The sequence below is a fragment of the Pteronotus mesoamericanus genome, unplaced genomic scaffold, assembly GCF_021234165.1.
Source record: "Pteronotus mesoamericanus isolate MK-2021 breed Mesoamerican mustached bat unplaced genomic scaffold, CSHL_Meso_final scaffold_582, whole genome shotgun sequence".
Classification (NCBI taxonomy): Eukaryota; Metazoa; Chordata; class Mammalia; order Chiroptera; family Mormoopidae; genus Pteronotus; species Pteronotus mesoamericanus.
The window spans coordinates 3,458,424-3,483,779 of NW_026555323.1; the positions used below are offsets into that span (position 1 = coordinate 3,458,424).

The 25,356-nt window shown below is 48.8% G+C and overlaps 1 protein-coding gene across 1 annotated transcript in view; it reads right to left on the reverse strand.

Moving 5' to 3' along the window:
- The window catches only part of ENTREP2 (endosomal transmembrane epsin interactor 2), a 164,081-nt gene extending 139,296 nt beyond the window's left edge, over positions 1-24,785 (reverse strand). Inside the window, exon 1 of the mRNA XM_054561905.1 lies at positions 24,567-24,785. Coding sequence (XP_054417880.1) covers positions 24,567-24,785 — 219 coding nt within the window. The remainder of the gene's footprint in view (positions 1-24,566) is intronic.
- Between the last annotated feature and the right edge of the window lie 571 nt (positions 24,786-25,356).

The window sequence follows — 25,356 nt, forward strand, 5'->3', positions numbered from 1 at the left end:
AATTTTGGGAAGAAAAGCTTTGACACCTTCTTCAGGGCTCCTAGGGATTCACAGTGAAGGAGAGACTTCCTGAGCTCTTCAATAAACAAGACACAACCTACTCAACCGTCCAGCAAGAATGGACGGAGCAGCAGGACACCCAGCCGGACAGCGCAGGGGGTCACAATGGGCCCCAGGTGAGTCCTGACCCACAGACCACACCTCCCGGCTGCGGCTCAGGGAGCCCGCATACCAACAGTAAGATCGGCTGTGCAGAGCGTGTATAATGAAGGTTAGCAACAGACGCTTAAAGTAGCGTCTGGTGTTAGAGTCAACTTCACAGAACTGTGCACCCGAAAACAAAAGTTTTACAGCCCAACCACAAGTAGAAAGTAAGGGAACAGGAATAAGTCTCTCCTCTCTTAAGATGCACACTCTTTAGTCATTAATTGGAAGAAATTTTTGCAGCTCAGAAAGAAATGAATGAGTTTAGCTGAGACTGATTTCAAAAGTGAGCTCATCCCTTCCGCATTTATTGAATCCAAATGTTTCCAGTGGGTTAGGTTCAATAGCCAAAGCGGGGCAAAGGTGCATTCCGAACACTGAAGCACAAGAATTAATTGGTCAAGCTTGGATGCAAAAGGTAAAATTAAAATCCCGTGTAAATGATACAATGCTAAGCTTGGGGGTGGGGCGGGGGGGGGGAGTATCCTTACAGATTAAACAGAACGACCCTTGCAAACATCTCAGTCACCTGATAAAAGAAAAAAGAAGATAAGAACAGGGTCACACCTTGGTTCTATTACAGTGACAGGGTCCCTCTTCCAAAGCCAAGGGTGTCCCGCAAGCTGCCAGGAGGTGGTGTCTCTCTTAGGCAGCCCTGTCTCCCCGCAAACATTCCCTCCACCCCGCACCGACACACCGCAAGCTCCTACAGAGCCCCAGCCCACGGGCTGCCGACCCTCACTGCCTCCTGACAACAGCCCTTGGCCAGCACGTCTCTCTCCCTTCCACATGCGGGCCCCACACACTTCCAGGCCGACCCGCCTCCACCCTCCAGCCTAACAGCTCCAGGGAGCCACGTCGGCCCCAACCGCCCACTCTCTCTCCCATCCGCACCATCTGGCTGCATCGCCAGCCTTCCGCAATGGTCACCAACAACCTGTGTTGAGAAATCCAAACCACGCATTGCTATTCTTTTTTGTAAATCCTCACCCGAGGATATGTTTTATTGATTTTAGAGAGAGGAAGGGAGAGAGAGAGAGACTAAGCAGCATCAGTCGGTTGCCATCCTCGTGCGCCCTGACTGGGGATTGAACCTGCAACCTTTTGGTGTACAGGACGATGCTCCGATCCACTGGGCCCCCCAGCCAGGGCTGCACTGCTGTTCTTTTGTTCAGCTTCTCAGATGCCATCAATGCAGCTGGACACACGTGCCTTCCGGTCTTATTTTCTGCTCTCAACCTCTGTAACGGCCCGTTCTCCTGCTCTGCCCTGGTCTGGCCACACTTGACTGGGTCCTTCGCTGGCTCTGCCTGCTCTTGTGGCTTCTAAATATTAGAATTCCCCAGGGCCCAGGCAGAGCCCCGCCTTTCTCCGCTGTCTCCCTTTCTGCCCATTCCTCCCCCTGCCCCCGCACACGGTGCGGTGCGTCTGCTCACCTGGCTTCACCAAGCCCGCCTTTCTCAGCTTTCAGGACGTTTCTGATTGGTGTGTGAAGGCTGTGGAAGCGTTGCCTTAAAAAGAGGGTTCTATGGGGAAACCAGCTTGACAAACACTGCTTCCCACGACCCTCTCCCCAGCGCAGGAGTAGAAAAACAGATACGCCTAAAACATTCTCAGAAAAACACACCAGACCAATCAACGGTCTCTCATTCTGGTTTTCACCCCGCTTATTTAGCACACCCCGTACCGCGTTCTCCTCCTCCTCCTCTGCCGAAATGGAGCCCTGTTGTGAAATGAAACCCCCAGAATCCACTGCTTGACTCCTAGGTAATTCCAAGGACACCTGCCTCACTTCCTCACCGAGGGGCGGACTCAGAGAAGCGACGACAGAAGGGCCTGCAGACCCACTGGCCTTGCGACCTCAGTCCTCCCCCGGCTGCGGAGCTGATGGAAGGTGCAGCCCTCGCCCTGGCCGGTGGGGCTCCGGTGGCCGGAGTGACGTCCCGCAAAGCAAAAGGCTGCAGGTTTGATTCCTGGTCCAGGCGCCTAAGGAGAGGCAACCAATCCATGTCTCTCTCACACATCAATGTTTCTCTCCTTTCTCCCTCCCCTCCCTCAAAAAATAAATAAAAGTCTTTTTTAAAAACAAGGTGCAGTCCTCTCCTCACAAAAATGCTCAAGCTCCTGCATGTAATTTGAAGGACCCACCCTCTCACATTCATTCTGTGGCCCATGGACTCAAGGGTAGCCCCCTAAACTGTGGATTCTTGAGGACTCCCCTTGCCTCACAGGGGCCTTTGACCTCTGAGACTTCCCAGGGTCACTGCTAAGGTGACAACCAACGAGACTCGATGTGATGAGAGTGTGCATATTGGCTGAGACCTCGCAACCCACTGATCAGCCTGCAGAATCCATGGATCCACTCACTGAACATAGATGGACTGAGCCCGGCCTACATTCTAGATGCTGGTCTAGCCAGAGAAGACAGACGCCAGGAGCCCCGCCCTGGGAAGGGTCGGCCAGGCATTGGGGGGCCAGTCGTATCATTTTTACAGCATTTGAGATTCCTTTTCCTAAAAATCACATCAAGACTTGGAAATACCTCCTTTGGTGTAAGAAGCTACAGCCTCAATGTCAAGGGCTAACTGGGGGCCGGGGGGGAAGGATGAGTTGGAAGAGCAGCCACATGTCCCTTCAAGCCAGTGAGTTGATGCTCAGCCTGCCGCCGCGGTGGGGATCTAGCCTCTGTGACTACCCGAGTGACAGTCACATTCCCGCCGAGCGTGCCTGCAGCCACGGCCATATGGCCCGATGGCCTGGTGCCCACTTCAAAGATGAGGAGCCAGTTTCAAATGGTAAAGGAACCCAAAAATAAAGATGTCAAAACAGAGCCCCGGGAGCGAGCCAAACGATACTTCCACAGCAAATTCATCTTCTGATGGCTAATCAGGCCCAAAGGTCTCCTTCCAAAGACCCATGACTCCAGGAAGCCGGGGAATCAGTCCCACAGCGAAGCGGCTTGCCAGAGCTCTTCCGGAGCTCACGTAATGACACCTCCCTGCATTTGAAAATTATATTTTTTCCATTTCCAACAGCAAAAAAAAAAAGAACTGTCTAAACTTCATCCATAAGATGGTTACCATAGTTTACGTTCATAAAATAAGAGTGCTGTGTAGCCATTAAAAATACCTGGGTAAAACTATATTATTCAAGTCATATGGGCTGGTGTGTTTGCCTAAAACTCCATTCCTATCAATTCTTCTTTATCCCGTGGGGGTCTAACTGGAATTTGCAATCATGCCCTCCACCCGCAGCTGCTGCGATTGATCCAGGGATGGGAATCATGGTAAGAAACAAATTGATTCTCATCTCCCCAGGTTTCCCAGCTGGAAAGCCAAAGCCGTGTGTCCGGTTATGGGGCCATAGGCCACATAAAGGTGGGGCGCGTGGTGCCTGTCCACGTGCACAGAGCTGCACAGACGTGGGAAGACGTATCTCGCCTGGTTTCTAACAGAGTGGAAGACAGACAGAGAGGCAGTTCCCCTCTTTAGGAAAGTCAAAAGAGGTTTCAGGATGATGGTGGTATTTTCCTTTCTCTTCTATAGGTTTCAGATGAAAGCAACGGTACCACAGTCTCTCGCCAACAACACCCCACGTTGCCTTCCATCACTACACTTACGAGTCAGCTATTTGGAACGGGAAACACGTTTTGCCACAGAAACCCTGCTATCGATGGCTGGGATTCAATCCCAAGCCAAATCCGTGCATGCTTATTTAAACCCTAATTTACTTTTGGGAAGTCACATTTTCGTTAAAGTCCTTCCTATGTGCCAGACGTTATGTCTTCCAGAGACACTGACTCACTTATTTCTCAGAACAATTACTGATGGAGTTTTAGTTCCTAAAATGGGCAGCTTGGGGGAGGGGGGGTGACCACCCTAGATTTCCAGGATGGGGCTTCATTTGGGTTTGCTCGTCACCAGACGCTTACCCACACCTCCGACTTCCCCGACCTAAGAATTGTAAGGAGAAGAGAGAGCAGAGGTCCCTCCTAGTAGAGACAAGACTCTCAACGTGCGTGCTAGACCCTGGTTCTCCGCTGGTTGGCTCGCTACCACTTCTCTATCTGTAGAGTAGCACACGCCACCATTAAACCCCATCCCGCCTCGCCCCTGCTGCTCCAGCCAATTTGTCCTTGGGTCTGTCCTTGCCAAACGCAGTGGATGCATTTCAGTCCTCGTGTGTGCTGGCCTCTCAGCGGTGTGGGGCCCTGCTGGTCCCTCCCTCCCCACCAAGCCCCTGCGACACCTCTCTTCTCCTTCTCCTCCTACTCCTTGACCCTCTCCACCCTCTTCTGTCCTCATTTCCTCTTCCTGTTTTCCTTCAAACACTCTTGTTCTCTGGAGCTCTGCCCTCAGCCACGAGTCCCGCTCATCCCACGCGCTTTTCTTGGGTAACTGCATCTACCTCCGCAGCCCGAGCCACCGCCTCTGAGGCAAAGGTTCCCAAACCTCCATCTAGAGGACCTGCCAAGAAAGTCCCACGTGGTTGCCCCGGGAGCCTGAGATGTCCCAGCCCTAAGGATCCCACACTGAACTCAGCGTCTGTTGTCAACCATGCTTCCCGCTCTGCCCCCAGGCCAGCCAGAAGGGCTGCGTGATCCTCACTGCGCCCGTCTTGGGACTTCCAAGGTCTTTTCTGCACATTCTTCCATGAGGGGAGACCCCCCTGCAAAAAACCCCAGAATTTATTTATAAAAAATCATGTATTCATTCTTACATGTTTAAACTTCAGACACCTTCGAAGTCCTCTCCATTTGACGCAATACACCTATTGAGACTTTTTTCCCACTGCTCAAAACAGTTTTTGAACTTGTCGATTTTGATGCCTTTTAGTGATTCTGCCGTTTTTTGTTTTACATCTTCCACATCGGTGAAACATTTCCCTTTGAGGACCTTTTTTATCCGGGGAAACAGGAAAATTCACTCAGGATAAGACTGAGTGAACAGGAAGGGTGGGGCACGGTGGAGAAGCTGTTTTTGGTCAAAAACAGCTGAACACTCAGAACGGATGTGCGCTTGTAAATCACCCATCGTGAAGTGGACAAATGCGTTGAAAGAGTCTTCAAAAAAAAAAAAAAAAAGTAATTCACTGAAGCCAAACGCAGCCTCTCACAACAACGCCAGCTGGTGCACTGATACAGATGGGTTCCTAGAACACTCACCCAGCAGGGGAAGCCTGTCCTACAAGAGGTCCTCCCTCCAGAAGATAATTCCAGGGGTTTTTTTTGGTCCCCCTCATATTTAACCCTCACTGAAAACCCGTGGACAGTCACGGACAGGCAAGGGTGGCGTTTCTTTTGATCAGACCTGGTTAGACAGGCAGACCTAAGTGCCTTCCGTGGAGGGAGACGTCGTGGCTCACAGCTCCATACACACAGGAGCCTCGGCATGCCACGCCGGGCCCCACGGGGAAGCACCGGGGCCAGTACCAAGAGTTGGTCCCCGTTCTGGAAAATCACAACCACCCTCTGCAAGGCCAGTGCAGCCCCCGCCCACTGCTGCCAACGGTGACGGAGATTCAGGTGAAAGCCTCCCGTCATTCATTCCGTGTCTTGGCAGAAGGCGTGTTCAAGCACCAGAATACTGTTTTATTGAACTACCTTCCTTTCATTTATTTATTAAGATTTAGAGAGAGAGGAAGCGGGGAGAGAGGGGGAGACAGAGAAAGAGAGACAGCCATTTGTTGTTCCGCTTACTGATGCACTCATTGGCTGATTCTTGTACGTGCCCTGGCAGGGATCGAACCTGACACCTTGGTGTATCTGGACGACACTCTAACCAACTGCGCTACCTGGCTAGAGCCCTTTCATTCATTTTTTTAAATTGCCTTTAGGGCTTTATCATGTTTTTTGAAGCCCTAAGTGAGAGTATACTGGACTTTCTAAAGCTTCCACGTAAGGATATAACAAAAACGTCGTTCTAGCACAAGGCTGCGGGGTCTGAGGGGGCTGGACCACAGGCCCGGAGGCAGCTCTGCCCAGATCCACCGGCAGCCTCTTCCCTGGGGGCCCTGCCCTGGGTCCCATGAGCACTTCAGAGTCCGAATGCAGACCGGCCTCCAAAGTGGTTCTCCCAAGGGGTCCGAGGTCAGCGAGAGAGACAGGCCAGGGGAGGGAGGAGAAGGGCATCCCTTTGCTCGTTCCCTTAGTGTCTCCAGCTACACGTGGAGGCAGGGACACTCCTGCACGCGTCCCTGTCTGACCGTCCTCAACGTTTTCTTCTTACCTGCGATGGTTCTTTCTCTCTCGTGCCTCTGCAAGTCCTTTCTGTGCGACTCTCCTTGAGCTGGGGGGCGCGGGGAGGGGAGGGGGAGCAGGCAGTCTTATCTACTGATTCATTCAATGAACCTATTTTAAATGCCTATAATCTCTTCCGGCAGGAACCTCACAGGCATTCTAGACTGAAACCGAGCAGGGAAATGTAAAGTAATTTAGAATTTCACTGTAGAAGCATTTAATACTTGAAAAGTGGGCCAGGCCTGGCTGGTGGGGCTCAGTGGATTGAGTGCTGGCCTGCAAACCCAAGGGTCGAGGGTTCGATGCCCAGTCAGGGCACATGCCTGGGTTGTGGGCCAGGTGCCCAGTTGGAGGATGCGCAGGAGGCAACCGATTGATGTATCTCTTGCACATCGATGTTTCTCTCCCTCTCTTTTTCTCTCCCTTCCCCTCTTTCGAGGGAGGGAGGGAAAGAGAGGGAGAGGGGGGAGAAAGAGGGAGAGAGAAGGAGAGAGAGAGAGAGAGAGAGAGAGAGAGAGAGAGAGAGAGAGAGAGAGAGAAGCAGACCACCTTAAAGAGAGCCTGGGAGGTCAAGCAGACTCCTGGCTTGATCTCCAAGTTCAATTTCAAATTCCAGAAGCCTGGAACTTGGAAGAAAAAAAGCAGGGCTGACCTGGGAAGGGCCAAGAGGTCAAAAAGCTGTCCGAAGCACCCCTTCTTTCACTGTTTATCCTATAGTATGCAGAGTGCTTTCGAATTCATTTCTCTACACTGTGGCCTAAAGAAAATAATTTATTCGGAAAACTCCACTGGTAAACAAAAAGCTCAAGAAGTGATCTGTGTTTACTCCAGCTTGTGAGTTCACTTCGAGTATATTCTGCAGGAACAGAATGTAGGTATGTGAAAAGGAGACACAGCCTTCTCACCCGTGGTATTCACAGCTGAGAGACTAAAAAATTCACCGGATGATTTAGGCATCGATTCAGAATCGTGGGCCGAAAACATGGTCATACCTTCCTACTGGCAGACACACAAAACTGCTACATCCCACACGCTTGTTTTAGTGGCTCCAACACCGGCTGTTCCAGAGAGAAGCTGCCATCGCAGAGTGACTGGTGGTCACTCACGTGCCAAACTGCATCATCATCGAACCACAAGCGAATATCTCACTTGAACAAATGGGATGACCAAATGAAGTTAGCTAAACCAATGCTTAACCTCAGTCTCTATTTTTTTTAAATCCTCACCCAAGGATATGCTTATTAATATGAGAGGGGGGAAGAAAAAGAGAGAGAGAGAGAGAGAGAGACATTGATCCATTGCCTCCTGTACGCACCCTGACTGGGGATCGAACCTGGAACCTAGGTATGAGTATGTGCCCTGACCAGGAATTGAACACACAACCTTTTGGTGTATGTGACAACACTCCAACCCACCGAGCCACCCGGCTGGGCCCCTATGTCTCAATTTTTAACACTTCCTGTTTGTACTATACTAGCCAACTCAGATTTCAATTGTTTTAACAGCAAGGAGACACTGTCCATAGAATTTATCCCTACTAGATTTTAAAACCTACAAAGTCCAAGTTCTTCCCACGAATTAAAAGCAAGTCTCAGATTGAAATACTACTTATTATATGTAAATTTCACTGGCATTTCACAGAAAATAAATAGAGGGCATTCAATGGAAGGGCAAAGATTACAGCCAAGAGTCTCACCTATTCAACTGAAACTTGGTCACACAGCTCCCAGCCAGGACAGCGGGCCCTTCCAGGCTACCCTGGCCTTTGTGGGCAAGGGGAGCTTAACACGCACTGAGTGCGTGTGCTGGGTGCTGCAGACGGACCACTTCCGTGACTTCTTCCTGGCTGTGGGCTTCCACAGGATCAACAACTTATCACCACTCAGTTGCCGAAACTGAGGCCAGGTGGCCTGTCCAAGGCTGCCCGGCCAGGGAGCTCCAGCCAGGTCTGAAGGGGCCTTCAGGCCTGGCCAGGTGGCTCAGATGGTTGAAGCATCATCCGTAGACTGAAAGGTCGTGGGTTCAGATCCTGGTCAGGGCACACCTGTACTCAGGCTGTGGATTCTATCCCCAGTTGGGGCGTGTGCAGGAGGCAACCAACTGATGTTTTCCTCTCACATCGATGCTTCTTTCTCTCTCCCCCTTTCTCTCTCTCTAAAGGCAATGAAAAAATGTCCTCAGATGAAGATTAAAAAATAATACTAATACAGAAGCCTCCATTCTTTACAATGCTCCCAGACCTACAGCATGCCAAACCTCAACACTCCGGGAAATTTTTAGCCAACCTGTCTACATTTTCTTGTATCATCAATATTACGCAGTTTGGCCACAGGAACTTGAGGAGAGGATAATTTCCATTTTCCCTTCAAAGTTACCTAGTGGGGAAAAAAAAAGCCATGTCTGACTTTTTGGGGGAAAATTTTAAATTTAGTTTTGAAAACCAATTACACATCTCAGGATTAGAAAAGAAAAAAAATTCACTTTTTTTAAAATCTGCAATCTGTCTTTAAATCTTGTAATGAAAGTGACTGAGAAGGTTGGCTTGATTCTACTAGCAAAATAGTCTCAATTTTTCTTCCTTTTTTAATATCATTCAGGTTTTCAGTAAATGATGATTAACTTTAATTAGAAGTTTTTACAAAACACACTCTATTAAACAAAACTGTTAAATTTAAAATTTTACCTTCTATACTTATTGCATACAAGTTCATATTTTTATTAAAATATTTTATTCTAAACTATTTTATTCTGTATTTTTTCACATTTAAACGCAAAAAACTGATAGGTGGCCTTCTAAGGAGCTCATTAATTTTACAAAAAACAGTAATATCACAGAAGGAAGAATCACAACATTCTCCAAGTCAGATAAGTAGACGTTAGGGTAAGGACATTTGCACATTCGGTGTTAATTGGCACATGGAACAAAATAATTCACCGTTAGTCATCAAACTCAGAGAGACAGCAAATAGAATAGCGGTTGCCAGGGGCAGGGTAAGGAGGAATCAGGAGCTGTCATTTAATGGGTATAGAGTTTCAGTTTTGCAAGAGGAAAAGAATTCTTGAGGTTAGCTGCACAACCGTGTGAATGGATTTATTAATACTACTGAACTGTGCACGTTAAGTGGTTAAGATGATACAGTTTATGTTACGTGTATTTTACCACAATTTAAATTTTTTTTAATTTCAAATTTTTAAAAAATCCTAGTATTGGAATAACTAACGTGAGGCAGAACTGACCACTGGTTATCCGGAAAGACTGCTCCAACGTTGGCTTAGGCTAAGGAAAACCGCCGCAATTTCTCACCAGGTCCCAGGCGGATCCTCAGACCTTCACGTGTAGGAGGTGCTATGTCGGCATCGAAGCAGAAGGGGGCAGCACTGAACGCGGCACCGAGTTTCCATTTCTTCGCGCGCTAGCAGTCCTGACCTTGAGGGGCCTCAGGCAAGCAATGTCAAAAGACATTGGCCAAGCAGAGGTGTAAACTGAGTAAAGGCCGTGACGGCCCGTGCAGGTATAACCTTAACCAGGCAGGAAAGCTTCCTCGCAACACTGTGTCTGCGTGCGTGGTGCCAGGTGGTTGAATTTGAACTTAAACTTGAACACCTACCTGTCCCACTGAACGCCTTCAGAAAGACTCCCCATGATATGTAAAGAAAACTAAACGTTATCACATGGACAGAAGGTTGCCTTTTACATGGTTAAGCTGCACAATTAAAAGCAGCCCAAATGCCGAATCCTCTGGACGGATCACAACACGTCCAAAGTCAGGACAGATCGAAGAGACCGAACGATGCGCTGGAACAGTTCTTGGTCCAAAGTTCCAGCTGAGTTTCCAGAGTAGCCGTTTAATTTCCACAGACACGTAATGAATATGGAAAAAGTCAAATTCAGAGACGAGCCGAAGAGGAAAACGCAGGCCCCCGGTAAGTTTCAATATGCCTTGACATTATGCTGTCAGTCCTGAAAGGGCAGAAAAGGTCAAGGCCGTGAGCATGGGTTTGAAAAGCATCCTAAACAAGGCTGCCAACCCAGCCATCAATGGCCAAAAGAGATGGGAGGAAAAATTACCCTGAATGAGAAGAGAGTCTGACTCAAACTTTGCGATGTCGAAGAAGAAAACAGTGCAGGGGTAAATGTAATTACCCCTGCTTAGATATTTTATGGAAGGTACATTTATTATAGTATTTCTTTTAACCAGAAAGATGGTGCTTAATAGAAGGAAGTCTTCGTCCTAGAGGTTTTATTCTCAAGTAATTGATCATGTGCTGAGGCAACTCGTTGATGTCACAATGAAGGACAGCCACTAAAGGCCACTTGCGCTCCCAGTTCTTCTTATGAACCCAACACAAACTCTTCTGATAAAGATAGAATGCAAGATTTGTTGGTTTTTTAATTAGTCAAATATGGGCACTGTAAATTCAAGCTTCAATACTGCTTATAAACAACTGAAAACCGCCTGCAACGTTCATCCTAAATAGATAGTAAGCATTGTTGAACATGTTCGCGATTGTCACTTCTGCCCTGGCTGGTGTGGCTCAGCGGATTGAGCACTGGCCTGCAAACTGAAAGGTCGCAGGTTCGATTCCTGGTCAGGGCACATTGCAGGCCAGGTCCTCAGATGCATGCAAGAGGCAACCGATCCGTGTATCTTTTGCACATGTGTCTCTCCCTCATTTTCCCTCTCCCTTCTGGTCTCTCTAAAAATAAATAAATAAAATCTTTAAAAAAAAAAAAGATGTTGCTTCCTCGATCTTGCCACAGGTGAACTCCCCTTAAAAAACTAAAATCAGAAGGTTTTCCAGGACTTTAAAACCACTACACTGTGAGCACACGCCGATTGCAAACAAGGTTCATAACCAAAAGCCCGCCCACCGACGCATGCTGTCTCCCCGTCCATCTGCCCTTCTCCAAGGCCCAGCCAGTATCAGATTCACTCATTCGTTCGTGCGGCAAGTATCTCCTAAGTGTCTCCCACGTGCCGCCAGGAGGGATGTGCAACACCACATTCCCTGAGCCCTTTTTTACAGATGAGGAAATTGAAGTCAAAGAGAGTAAGTGATGTGCCCCGGTCGCCGAGCGAGTAACAACGAGAGGCCCCGGGAAGGACCCGGTTTCCCAGCCCCAGCCCCACGCCTCCTCCACGCGGGCGCGCCTCCTCCTCGGCCCTCCCCCGGCAGAGGATGCACTGCAGCAGGGATTTTGGTCACACGTGTGGCTACCCAGCATCGTTCAAACACCACCCCCCCCCCCAACATCTGGAGAATGTCCCCAACCAGCCTTCCTTGCAGCTAGGGCTCAGGCTGGTGACGGCCGTGCCACTGAGCGAGCAGTGTGACGCAGTGGGCACCAGTCGGGGAGGCAGAGTTGATAGCCTCGGGTCCCTGGGAAGCTGGGGGAGGCGGCGGGCTGTGCCATGTTGGTGGCTGCAGAGCCACCTTCATTTGTCACAGCCCAGTGCTGCTGGGGCCTTGGCAACAGTCCTGGCTGCTTGGAACCTTGTAAAATTGGCTAAACTGGGCTGTTTTCTGCACCTACGAGTCCTGACCGGTACTCGCCCCTGCACTTTACTACTCACCTGTCCCACAGCGACGCCTAAGAGCTGCATGAAAAGTACACGGAGGCGGTATTTTTTAAATTAACGAGACAATGCTGGGCCTGCTATGTGTTTACCAATAGGTACTGAATTGTCCAACGCCTCCTTACTTCAAAGAAAAAAAAATATTAAGAAGGTGGCACGGTTAGGAACCAATACCAAAATACCGCACCCCCAAAATCTAGCAGAATAAAGCCTCATGGCAGGGCCGCGTGGCCGCAGCTCTACCCTCCTGGGAAGCAGGCGGCACCGGAGAAGAAAAGAAAATCTCACTCACAGCCCCAGCTTCGAGGGGAGCAGCAGGACCACAGCTGTCTCCAGGGGATAAGGAAGGTTTCCGCCAGCGCCTCCAGGCCACCCCGAAGGCGGAGACAATGCCACTCCTGCTGGGTACGGCCGCCCGGAACCACACCTCACCAGGACCCACACCTGGTCTCCGGAAAGGGAGGCCCAACCCTGCACCTGCTGGGCACACAGACAGGCGCGAGTCCAAGGCCCCAAAAGCCAGTGGGGACTGTTCCGCCTGCTGCCGCTGGGAGGCAGGCAAGGGCTTCTCCAAGGAGAGAGAGTCCTGCTTCAGCAGGCGAAGTCCCCAGTCCTCAGCAGCGTGCCCAGGGGGACGCGGAGGGTGTGGCCTGGGGCTGGGAGGAAGGCCTGGCCTGGCCTGGCCTTTGCTGGGACTAGCGCGGTCCCTCCTTCCATGGCGGCCACCCCGACCCCAGCTCCACGAGGGCAGAGGGCCGCGCGTGGCTTGAACACGCCGACAAACATGGAAAGTCCATGTAGACGCCTTCGGTCCCCATCACGAGAGTAATTGTCTTTACTTTTTAATAAAACCATAGCATCCAGGCGTTTTTGACCTTTTCAAAATTCAAATTCAAAATTGCCCAATAAAAGACTGAAGTATGAAGCAAAAAAAAAAAAAATTCTCCTTCACATACTCAAATTAAGTGAAGTATGTAATGTGCGAAGTCCATTTTCTTTTGAACAAGTCTTTCAAAAATGAACCAGAGACAGAAAGGTGCTTCCCGGGGGTCGGGGGCGGGGGGCGGGTGATGGGGGTGGGGTGGAACTGAGGCCTGGGACAAAAGGTGGCATCCGTGAATAAGATATACTCATCCACATTTACATCCAAAGCAACACAAAGGTGAAATACATAAACCCAAGTCAGGGAAATACAAGAATTCAAGAAAATAAAATAGGGGGACAATTTTAACACGCCTGTCACACAGTGTGCCATGTTACACAGACAAAAATAAAAACTAGGAAAAGATTCAAAACTGAACGAATGAAGCATGTACTGATGTTTTTGAAAAATCGTGAAATTAGGAAAAGTAGAAATTTTGCAGGCTCCATTCTCTGACCATAATCCAGTAAAACACAAAGTCAGTACAACAATTACTCCCAACCTCCACCGCTCAGAAAGGACTACGTACTAGTTCAGAAACATTCTTCTATGGAACCGTAGGATCAAACAAAAGAATAAAACTAAAATGACAGCCCTGGCTGGTGTGGCCCAGTGGCTTGGGAAAGGGAAAGGCCGCCGGTTCGATCCCCGGTCAGGGCACGGGTCTGGGTTGTGGTTCAGTCCCCAGTCAGGAGCATACGAGAAGCAACTGATCCATGTTTCGCACATGGATGTTTCTCTCGCTCTCTTTCTCCCTCCCTTCCCCTCTCTCTAAAAAAAAAAAAAAAAAAAAAATCTTTAGGAAAACAAATCATAAACATCTAAAACTTAATGAAAGTGGGAGAACTCAGTTTTGAAATATATGTGCTGCAAACATACCTACACTCAGAATAAAATTTTAACTGTATACTTGTTTTTATGATTTAAAAAGTATGACTATATATTAAACATGCAACTGACAAACCTACGAAACAAAGAAAATAAACAAAATAAAGGAGGGGTGTAGTCAGGATAAAAAGTGAAAATTAACAAACTAGAAATTATTATAATAGGAAGCAAGCGACAATTTTTAAGAGGGAGAAAAATAACATAAAACCAAAAATAAAAATTTGCTGAAGACAACATAAATAGACTAATATATAAGACAATGAATGGTTACTGAGTATCTATCATTTAGAATGACTGTAGGTAGGCTTTGCGGATGAGCTGTCTGACTTACAAAGAATACATCTTTCCTATGCTAGTCCACAGAAAAATATGGAAAGTTCACCAATCTTTTTTAATCCTCACTTGAGGACATGCTTATTGATTTGAGAGAGAGGGGACGGAAGAGAGGGAGAAAGAGAGAGCGAGACATCAATCAGTTGCCTCCTGCATTCGCTCCTACTGGGGACTGAACCCACAACCTAAGTATATGCCCTGACCAGGTATCGAACCCAGATCCGTTAGGTGTAGGGGATGATGCTCCAGCCAACTGAGACACCTGGCCAGGGCAGCAAAGTTCACCAAATTATTTTATAAAGCCAGTACAACCCAACCAGTCTTAATAAAGATAGTGTATGCTTATGTACATGCATGAACACAAACTCCAGAACAACTTTTATGGGACAGTAGAAGTATCTTATTATACTAGCACATGGTTCCAACATGTTAAAAGAATGCGATAAGAGTTTTTCCAACAATCCAAGGATAATTCAACATTATGAAATCTATCAACCTATTTCAGCACATCAATTACTAAAACAGAATAACCAAGACATTATATAAATATATGCCTGAGAACATCTGAAAAAGTCAGCAGTCATTTCTTGTAAAAATTCAAAACAGAAGGAAACTGCCTGATTAAATTAAATTCAATTTTTCCTAATTTGAAGGCTGGCCTGGAAAGCAGGTGGGGAAATAGTTATAGAGAACATTTTGGGAACAATTCACAGCATTTGAATATGGACTATGGATAATGTATCAATCTTAATTTCCTGACTTTTATTATTGCTACATGTTTTTGTAATACCCCTGTACTTAGGAAATACTTCAGTATTTAGAGGCAAAAGGGCAAGAAATCTGCAATGTACCCAAAAGTGATTCAGAAAAAAATATATAGATGAATGCATCGATCAATCAATCAATTGATCAGTTTAGGTATCTGGAAACGATAAAGCAAATGGGGAAAATGTTAATAATTGGTTAATCTGGGTTAAGGATAAATGAGATTCTTTGTACGCGTCTTGCAACTTGTCTGCAAGTTTGAAATGATAGCAAAGTCGAAATCATCAAAATTATCTATTAAGAAATAAAAGCAAACATCAGATGAAAGCAATGAAATTAAAGCTGTTCCCACTAAAATCAAAAGCTCGACATCACCGTCTGCCTTCACACTATCTTTCAACAATGGGTTTCAAATAAGGAAACGGAATAAGAACATAAAACAAATATTGAAGTATGAAGAATACTGACTATAAAGAAACAAAACTATTTGTCAACAATAGGAATGTAGATATGGAAAGCGGATACATTTACTTATAAAAAAAGAGTAAATGAGACAATTTCTAAATAAAAGAGAAAGAAGCAAAAATCAAGTCTCTCTGAACAGATGTAGTAAGTACTAAAGAGGGGAAATTCCAATGAGGACAGGAAGCTACAAACTACAGTCTGAGAGCACCTTTAAGCAGAAAGGTATAAATAGGAGCCCTGACCAGGCAGCGCAGTTGTTTGGAGGATCGTCTGGTACACCAAATGGTTTTGGGTTCGATTCCCAGTCAGGGCACATAGGGGAGGCAACCAATGGGTGTTTCTCTCTCTCTCCCCAATTCCTCTCTCTCTAAAATCAATAACTGCGTCCTCGGGTGAGAACTTAAAAAAGAAAAAGTACAGACAAGAGCCTTATGACAAAACCTAGGAACGCTTTATCTACTCCAGTAGTTACTTTTCATGCTAAAAATGTTCATCTGGAGATCCAAAATACGGAGACACAGCATTTCATTATATCATGAACAAGCAGGACTTTATGAAGTCTACCTTGTCTGAAAAAAGGGGGCCTTGTATTCTTTTTATTTGAATTTGCCTTGTATGGGGTTTTCAGTCGTTTTATTTTCAGCCTTTCTAAATCTCTTCATTTGAGGCCTATCTCTGGATCTTGCCTGCTTAGTCAACCTGAAATGCCTTTTTTAAAACGAGGTGAATTCAGCCCATGTACATATTAATACAGTCTATGTGTTTGGCATCAGCTTTGTCAGAATTTTAACTGTGTATTTAAAACACTAATGCATACAAGAAAAAAGAATAATAAAACACCAACACAGAGCGCTGATCAGTGTGGCTCAGTGGGTTGTGTGTCGTCCCACAAACCAAAAGGTCGCCGGTTCGATCCCCAGTCAGGGCACCTGCCTGGGTTGCAGGCCAGGCCCCTCGCCAGGTGCATGTGGGAGGCAACCAATTGGTGCTTGTCTCGCACACTGCTGTTTCTCTCCCTCCCTTTCCCCCTCCCTTCTCCTCTCTCTAAACATAAATAAGTTTTTAAAAATCTAAAAAAAAAAAAAAAAAAAAAAGCCATGCATTTACACGAAACCCTTTAGAATGCAGGCTTCTGTCTGCTTGCTCAGCCTCTCCCCACCTCTCTCCAGGCACGTAGGAAGGGTTCTGCTTCTAGTTTCTACTTTTACATTATTACCTTATATAACCGCCTTAGCAAGCTCTTCTTTTAGACATGATTCCCTTGTAACTATGAGCAATAATGCAATTACCTGGTAACTGCTTCCTCCTCCCTCCCTTGCTCTCCCCAAACCATCAGTTTTGTTGCTGGTAGGATCCTGGTGTTCATCTTTACAGTCTCCGATAGACTTGCCCTTCCTCTCCTTGCTTGGTCAGCTTCAAGATGTCCTGTTTCTCCCCTGCCTACCCCCCGGGAGACAACGACAGGGCCTGTTTGACTTTGCCCTGGTCTCCTCCCATTTCTTTTTAGCCGTATAATTCTACGTAACCAGAATACATAACACATTTGTGTTCATTTGCCTCCCTCCTGCATTGCTATATTTGGGAGATAAATCTAGCCATTGTGCATCCCCAGAACTTTTGAAAAACTTTGCCACTTATTTCACAGCTCCTACAAACGCATTCTCTAGTAAACTCCTAAGAAAGGGCTCCAGGGAGCAAGTAGTTCCTGGAGCTCTTGCAAACTCACAATTATGCATCTGTGTCCTTCATTTTGAAAGGACAATGAGCTGGACAGAGGATGCTTGCTCACGCAGTAACTCCATTAAACACACTGAGGCTCCAGTTCCAGGCAGAGCAAGCACGCACTACCCTGCCGTCTCCCACGACCCCAGCTCTAGGACCTGAAGGAATCATGGGTATAGGTGGCCAGGAAACTCTGAAAAGTAAAATATCAGGCCAACTGGGAAGAACAGTGTCTTTCGAAGTACCACCAAACTGGCCATGGTTTATTGTTTTCCCCTCCTCGGTATGAATCCCCAGCCAAAGCAGCTCGCAGCCCAAAACTGAGCATCCATACGGACAGACAGACAGACAGACAGGATGAGCGCAGAAGCCCTGGCTCAAGGATTTGGACACAGGCTTCCTCCTGCGGGAAGAGAGCAAGGAAATCCCTACTGTTTTTCCTGTCGGGATTCTTTCTCTGCCTGTTCTCTCACACCAGGGCCCCGAAGCCACACCACAGCCGCAGCAGCAGAACCAGGACTGGGTGAGGCGTGGAAGAACCTTCTTCCCTGATAGGAGGGGCTTGCGCCCCAGAGGACGGGCCAAAGCCTTGTTATTGATGTGTGATTCTTTCTCTGTCCACCCTCCAAACAGCCCCTACCAAAGCATAGGCAAAGGAAGTGCACAGGAAAGCAAGGTTTAAGCGCCAGCATCCTTGGGAGACTGGGCACGGGAAGCCACAGATAAACAGGACATGCCAGGGAAGTCACAGAGAGCAAGGTAGCTAGGAAAAGAGATCCCTGAAATTCCTTTATGAATTCCTGAGTTCATTCCTGAGGTGTGCGTGTTAGACAGGACATGAAAAAAAGTATGAAAATGTTCCCAAGGACAGATTACCACCCAAGAGCCAGGCGGGCCACTGGAGGGCGCTCCTGTGCGTGCTGGTCCCGGACAGGCTGGGGCTACCTTGCAAAGACTGAAAACCTGAAAATGGAACCGGAACCGACCCCAGAACCACACCCACAGGAGGCTGCTCAGAACTGGTCTAGACCTCAGGGGACGCATAATCTGCTGGAACAAAAGTAGCAACATTCTCTATAGGATTTAAACAACATCTAACAGCATATTCAGAAGGTCCAGGATACAACCCAAAGTTACCCAGCAGAGAGAATCGGGAGACTGGCAACGTCCATGGGAAAAACAAAATCCACGATAGATTTCAGAATTCTCAGACAAGGACTGTGAAGTAGCGGGAACAAATATGTTCCAGTAAGTAAAGGCAACTATTTTAGAAATGAATGAAAATCTACAAAATTAGAACGAGGGGGAAGGGGTGGAATAGGAGTTTAAAAAGAGAACCCAATGGAGATTTTTAAACCTGAACATTTTAATAACCATAGAAAAAAAATTCACTGAATGACTTTAATAACAGAATGGAAATGAAAGGAGAAAAAGGTCAGACACCTAATATGAGAGCAACAGCTTACGTGACCATGGATTTCGCATCAGAAAACACGAAGGACAGGAGGAAAGGAAACAGCATTTTTAAAGGCTGGAAGAAAAACCTGCCAACCCAGAATTCTATATGCAGGGAAGAGGCCCTTCAGGAACAATGGTAAGAGAAAGGCCTCCTCAGGTAGGAAAAACGAAAAGAATTTATTGACGGCAGGCTCGCTCTAAAAACACTGCTCCGGGAAACCGTTCAGACACAAAGCAGATGATACCGGAAGAAAGTCTGGAATGTCAGGCATTAAGGGAGAACCAAAAAAAAGGTAAATACAATAGGCTAGCCTTCCACAAGTGAGTTCTTTCAAGCAAAAGTGTAATGCTGTCTGAGTTTTCAATATATGTAGATGTGCTATATTAAATAAACTATATAAGATATAACATTTAAAACAACTACGACGTAAATGAGGGGCAAATGTAGTGATGAGGTTTCTATATCCCACTTGAAGTGGTAAAATAATGAGTCTGTGTAGAGAGTGAACAGTTAAGTATATGTATTGAAATCTATGGAGCAATTGCTAAAAATACAGTACGAAGAAATGTAGTTTAAAATAGAAGACAAGAATTAAAATGTGCTGATTAAATAAGATTCCACATAAACCCAAAGAAGGAGGAAAGGAGAACAGAAGAACAAAATGAGAAGGGAACAAAAAGGAATAAAGGTAGATTTAACTTAAAATACATCAATAATTACATTAAATGTAAATGGTCCAACCCATCAAATAACAACAGAGACTGGCAAAGTGGATTTTTTAAAAAATATCCAACTATATACTGTCTGCAAGGAACTCATTACAATGATTAAAGTGAATTAAAAGTACGGGAAATACTTAATATATGAAAAAGATATACCATGAAACAATAACCAAAGCAAGCTATTATGGCTATTTTAATATCAGACTAATTAGAATTCAGAGCAAAAGAGAAAAATTACCAGGGATAAAAAGAGACATTATATAATAGTAATGTGCCCGTTCACTATAAAAAATATATATAACTATGTATGGTGATTGATGTTAACTAGATTCATTGTGTTAATCCTTTCACAATACATACAAATAGCAAATCGCTGTTGTACACCTGAAACTAATATAATGTTGTGTGTCAATTTTCTCTCAATTAATAAAAAAGAGTAAAAGGGAATAGCGTCCAAAAGCACAACCATACATACACAGAACTTTATCTGAAGGCAAATGAAGTTAAGGTGTTTCTTCAGCCCATGTGCAAAATACATTCTGAATGGATTAAAATTTGGGTATAAAAAAATGAAGGGAAGACAGTGCAAGTAGATCTAAAAGAACATTTAGGGGACCTCTATAGCAGTACCCCTCTTAACTAAGCTGTAAGAGAGGAAACTAACAGATCTGAGTACAGAAAAAATCCTGAAGTTTTCTAGATGTCGAGAGACAGCAGAAATTTAGCCAACTTAGAAATGAAAAACTGGAAGAAAATATCTGCACATGTAAGAGAAATAGCCGTGAACCTTCAGATCCAATGAGAACAGTGAAGTGTGTTTCTTCCTTCAGAAAAATGGCAACGGTCAGGGCAGCTCGCGTCCTTTGCTCGTCAGAGGGCGCGGAGGGGCCCGCTCACAGTGTGTAGGAGGGACCGCAATGCTGTGTGGGATTAGTAACGCAAAACCCACCGAAATCCCAAGTGTGAACACCCTTTGACTAGCAACTCCCCTCTGGGGAACTGATGGGCAGAAAACAAGCACCAGCATCTAAGGCTGGAGACGCAGCATAGTTTGTAGAAACACAGAACAGATACAATCAGAATATTCCCAGGAGGAGAATAAATGAATATATTATAATAATTCATACCACGGACTCTTACCCAGTTATTAAAAATAATGGGAATAATAATAATAGCAGGCTATGGCTGGGAATATTTCTTAAATCTAAATAAAAAAGAAGTCACCAAGGAAGGTGTGTGGGATAATCTTTGTTGTAAATTTTTTTAAAGAAACATATTCCCCATATATACAAATACTAAATTTTTTTTTTATTATAAAGGAAAGTGTGGATCACATCAAACAACTCTAGTAATACAGGTTACCTATGGGCACAGAATTGGCATAGAAGACACTGTTGTCTTTGTGTTTGTATGTGTGTGTGTTTATTTTAGTTATTGCAACAAGCACATATTGCTTTTGGAGTATGCGTTGCTTTTAAAGGAAAAAAGTACATTTACACACATTCACACAGACACATACACTCCTAAAGCCTATGTCTTCATCAGCAGATGTAACTGGCAATATGAAATATCCCCCATGTGCTCGTCTCTCATGTCCTGGGCATTCGAAAATTTTTCAAAGAAAAATAATATAAGCTGCTCTTTGAAAGGACAACAACTCGAGATTGTTACCACCCAGCTCTCCTGGTTTCCCAGCCTGGGGACAGAATCCTCACCTCTGCAGAGGGGTCAAGTCCACATCCCCGGGGGGCGTGATTTCAGTCCCCCTTTCCCCTCCCCCCACCCCAGCTGGATGGCAGGGCTCGGGACAGGGACACCTTTGGAAGGCGGTCCTCCAATGGCTGAAAGAGCAGCTATCGCCAACTTTGCTGAGGTCCCCCCTCCACAATTCCTCATTCTCAATTTCCCTAATGCAGCGCCTCCCCAAATTTATCTCGACTCTTCACTTTTCCACACATGTTTTGTACTTTCCCTGAGGAACAGAGGCTGTGCCTTCCTTGAGAGGCTTTACCTTTGACCTTCTCCCACTGGGCTTGAGCCAATCCCCTTCTGCCTGCCTGGGGTGGGCAGTTAGCCCAATGGTCAGAAGTACAGCCTGTCAAGTCAGAGCAACTGCGTTCAAATCAGTGGTGACACTGGTCACCACTTGAGAGCTAAGTGACCTGGGGCAAGTGTGAGGTCAATTCTCTGTGCCCCCTGGACGGGGCCGCCTGGGCGGATGGTAAGACATTATTTCTGGGGGTGTCTGGGGCAGTGCCAGCGAGGTTAGCATCTGCATCGGTCAGCTGGGCAGGCACCACCCGATCCTTTGAGGGCCTGGCGACTACTCAACACAGGACAAACCCCCTCTCTGACAGGGCGGGGATGTCGGGGCTCCGGTCCTCAGCCCCGGACTTCCACCCCTGGCTCTGTAGCTGGCGGGCCTTTGGACGTGGGCTTCGCGGCACCGCCAGCTTCCTGCAGACGGCAGATGGCAGGACCTCCCGGCCGCCCTGCAGCGTGAGCCAATGCCTCTCTCCCCTCCCCTGTGGCATGTGTGGCAGTGTATACATTCTACGGGTTGTTGCTATGGAAAACCCCAACTAATGGGAGTGATTTAATCCGTCTTCAGCGCAGCACACTCCGCAGACGCTGCCAAGGCCTTGCAGGGCGTAGGCCCAGAACTGGCACCCCCTTGAGTCTCCTCCATCCCACCGGCTCAGACCACTCTGTGGCCCGGGGTCCGAGTTGCCGCGATGGAGCTTCCCCAGAGTGTGAGCGCCAGTGACCCCCGAGGGAATGGGTGACTACTCCGTCTAAGACACTACGCTTAATGTCTGGCACATAGTAAGTGCTGAGGAAGTGTGAGCTGTTTTTCTGAGGCCATGTGTTTTCGTACATAGAGGAGAGTTGTTTTTACAACAGTTCTTGGCCGTGTTGGGACCATAGAGAAGGCCTAGAAGCCTGGAGGTTGCTCAACAGGCCATGCATCTCACTTCAGACGATGCAAAGGAACCAGAGAGGGGCCCTGAACCCCAGCGAGCAGGTTTGGTTATAAAGCCGGCCACCCTGGCCACCATTTTTACATGAAAAATCTCCTTGCAAGGTGGTGTCCAGGTGTCCTGGGACAGGGGCCGGTGTTACCACTCAGACACACGCTGACATGAAAACTTGTCCCAGGTGAACTGGAACCAACCCCTATCTCTGCAAAGGGCAGAGACAACGGGGCGGGGGGTGGGGGGAACGGGGGGGGGGGGGAGGATAGTATCTACTGTTTTGAAAGAATTTTAGAGGTGCCTGTGGCAAATCAAGTTTGAAAAACAAAAATAAGCCCAGGAGAAAGTGGATGTAAAGATGGAAGACTGAGAGGTGGCCTGAGGGCGGGAGTGACCTAAAATCTCTGAAAGGTTAGCAGAGCCCTGGTTGGGTGGCTCATTTGGTTGGAGCACTGTCCCTTGCATCAAAACGTTGTGGGTTCGATCCCCAGCCGGGGTGTGAACGGGAGGCAACTGAGCAATATTTCTTGCATCGATGTTACTCTCTACCCTCCTCTCTCTCTAAAAATCAATCAACATATCTTTGAGTGAGGACCTTTAAAAAGTTTTTCTTTTTTTTTTTTAAAAAAAAGGTAAGCAGAGTATTCTGTGTTCTTGTTCCCCAAAGCCCAGAGGAACGCGTGCGCAGAGCACATATGTGTGGAATTACTCTGTCATGGGAAGGCAGACCTGATTTCACCTAACAGCTGTTGAAAGTACTTAACACCGGCAACGCCGGTTGAATTACTGTTTCATGTATTTGTTTAACTCCTTAGAATAAAATGGAGTGAGTGTGCCTTTTTCACATGAATAGCTTTCCCACCGTGTCCCCTTCACGGTTTCCCTTTTAGGTTTATTATTAAAAGGCAGCTCCTTGGGAAGCCCTGTGGGAGCAGCCAAACCCAGGCTGAGGCTCCGTGGGGAAGGAGGAGACAGGAAGTGACACTAGCCAGTCTGCCACCTGTAGGCTGGCTCCAGCAGACACAAACCTCGGAGCCCCCTGGACAGACCACAAGAAAGCGATACATATTGAATAACGCGAGAAACTAGATGTGTGAAGACTCTATACGAGGCCGGTCTGAATCATGGCTCCCGCATCCCTGCCTCCGGCCTCCTCTCCCGGCCCTGAACACGCACAGCTGTGGCCGCTCCACCTGCGTTTCCCAATCAGCTCCGCGAGCCTCGCCCCGGGTCTGAAATCAGCTTTGAAAATTCACGCCCCCATGAGGATGAACCACCACACCTGTGTCGATCAGCGTGCCCGAGGGTCCCGTCCGACTAAGATCTCGTTTTAAAAGCCACGGAATGGACTCAGAAAACAGGCCAGCACCAAAGCCAAGCAGCGCCCAGTGAGGCTGGGCAGTGCTTACAATTCAAAACTCAGGAACAAACAGCAAACAGTCAGCACCAAGGCCTGGTCTGGGTGCCCCGAGGCGGAATCCGAGCAGACTGAGCGGACGGTTAAGCCCGGTAGGATGTTCTTCAGGGGCCACCCGCAGACGTGGGGACAGACGTCAAGAGTGCGGGACGTCCCTCTCTATAAATATCCGCGCTGCGTCTCTGCCCCGATTCCACGGGTCCATTCTTTTCTGATACAGGAGGCAAAGCAACTTTCATCAAAAGGCTCTAAATGGCAAAAACAATTAACCGCTGCAGACAACCACTTCATGGAGATTCCCTCGTGGGTTTCTCCCACGGACGTTTGTCAGTCACCAGCTTCTCCAATGTGGGGTCCACGGCCTGAAAATGGGCCACCCTGGTGGTCTCCGAGAACACGCCCCCGACGCCGCCGCGGGCCGCCGGCCAGTCCCGCCGCCTGCGGAGCCCGCAGTCCCGGCGGACGCGGGAAGCGCGAAGTCCCCTCCGCCAAGTCGGTGAGCGGCCGCCGGGGGGCCGGTGGGTTCCCGCGTCCTCCCGCGTCCTCAGCGCCCCCTGGGCGAGGCGCACGCGGGGCCGCAACCCTGACCCGGTTCAAACGCCACCCCCGCCCCAGTCACGGCCGCCCGGCTGACGGGGCGGATCCCCGGTCCCCAACCCCCAGCGCGCAGGGTCCCCGGGGGTCCAGCCGCCGCCCGACGCGCGCCCGATGCCCACAGTCCCCCGGCGGAGGGCGAGCGCCCAGCTTGTTCCTCTAAGAAAAGTAACTGCAGGATCTGCGACAGGAAGGGAAAAGGACGCCTCGACAGACGCGACGGGGATCCCCGGAGTTACTGTGCCCGGAGTTGGGAAGTCACCCCCCCGGCCGCGACACTCACCGAGAAGCCGGCCCAGAAGGGGCAGGAGTGGCGGACGCGGGCCGAGGTGGTGAGCGCCAGCGCGGCGAAGCTGACGGCCACGATGAGGCAGCCGAGCGCCATCTGCGTGGCCCCGAGCGCCAGCACTATGCGGGAGCGGCCCGGGCACTGGCGCAGGCGGGACAGGCTGCGGGGCAGCGCGGCGGGGCGCGGCGCACGGGGACCGCCGGCCGGAGGCATCGCGCCCGCGCCCGCACGCCTCGCCCGCTCCCGCCGGCCGGCGCCGCCTCTCCTCACAGAGGGTCTGAGGCAACTTGCGGCGGGCGCGGGCGCGGGCGCGGGGACGGCCTCCCTGCGGGCCCTGGGGGCTGCGGCGGCCGCTCACCGGGAGCCGGCCGGGCCGGGCGGGGAGCCGCGCGCCCGCAGCCCCTGCCGGTGCCCGTGTCCATGCCGCCGCCGCCGCTCCGCAGGGCCGCCCGCCGCGCGGCGCTGCGCCCTCTCCCGCCCGCTCCGCGCGCTCCCCGGCCCGAGCGCGGGCGCGAGCCCTGCCGTCCCCGGGCGCGAGCCCCGCCGCCGCGCGCTGGGCCGGACCCGAGCGGGCAGGGAGCGGACGGGCGCAGCTGCGACCGCGGCGGCGGCGGGTCCCGGGCTGCGAGTGGGCACCGCAGGCGGGTCAGGGGCCAGAAAGCAGTAGCTTCCTCCGCTGGCGGAGCTGGAGCGGCCGTGGAGCCGGGCCCGCGGGCCAAGCCTGAGGCCAGCCCAGGAGGGGCGCGCGCATTTGGGGAAGGGGCCCGAAGAAGACCGCGGGGCC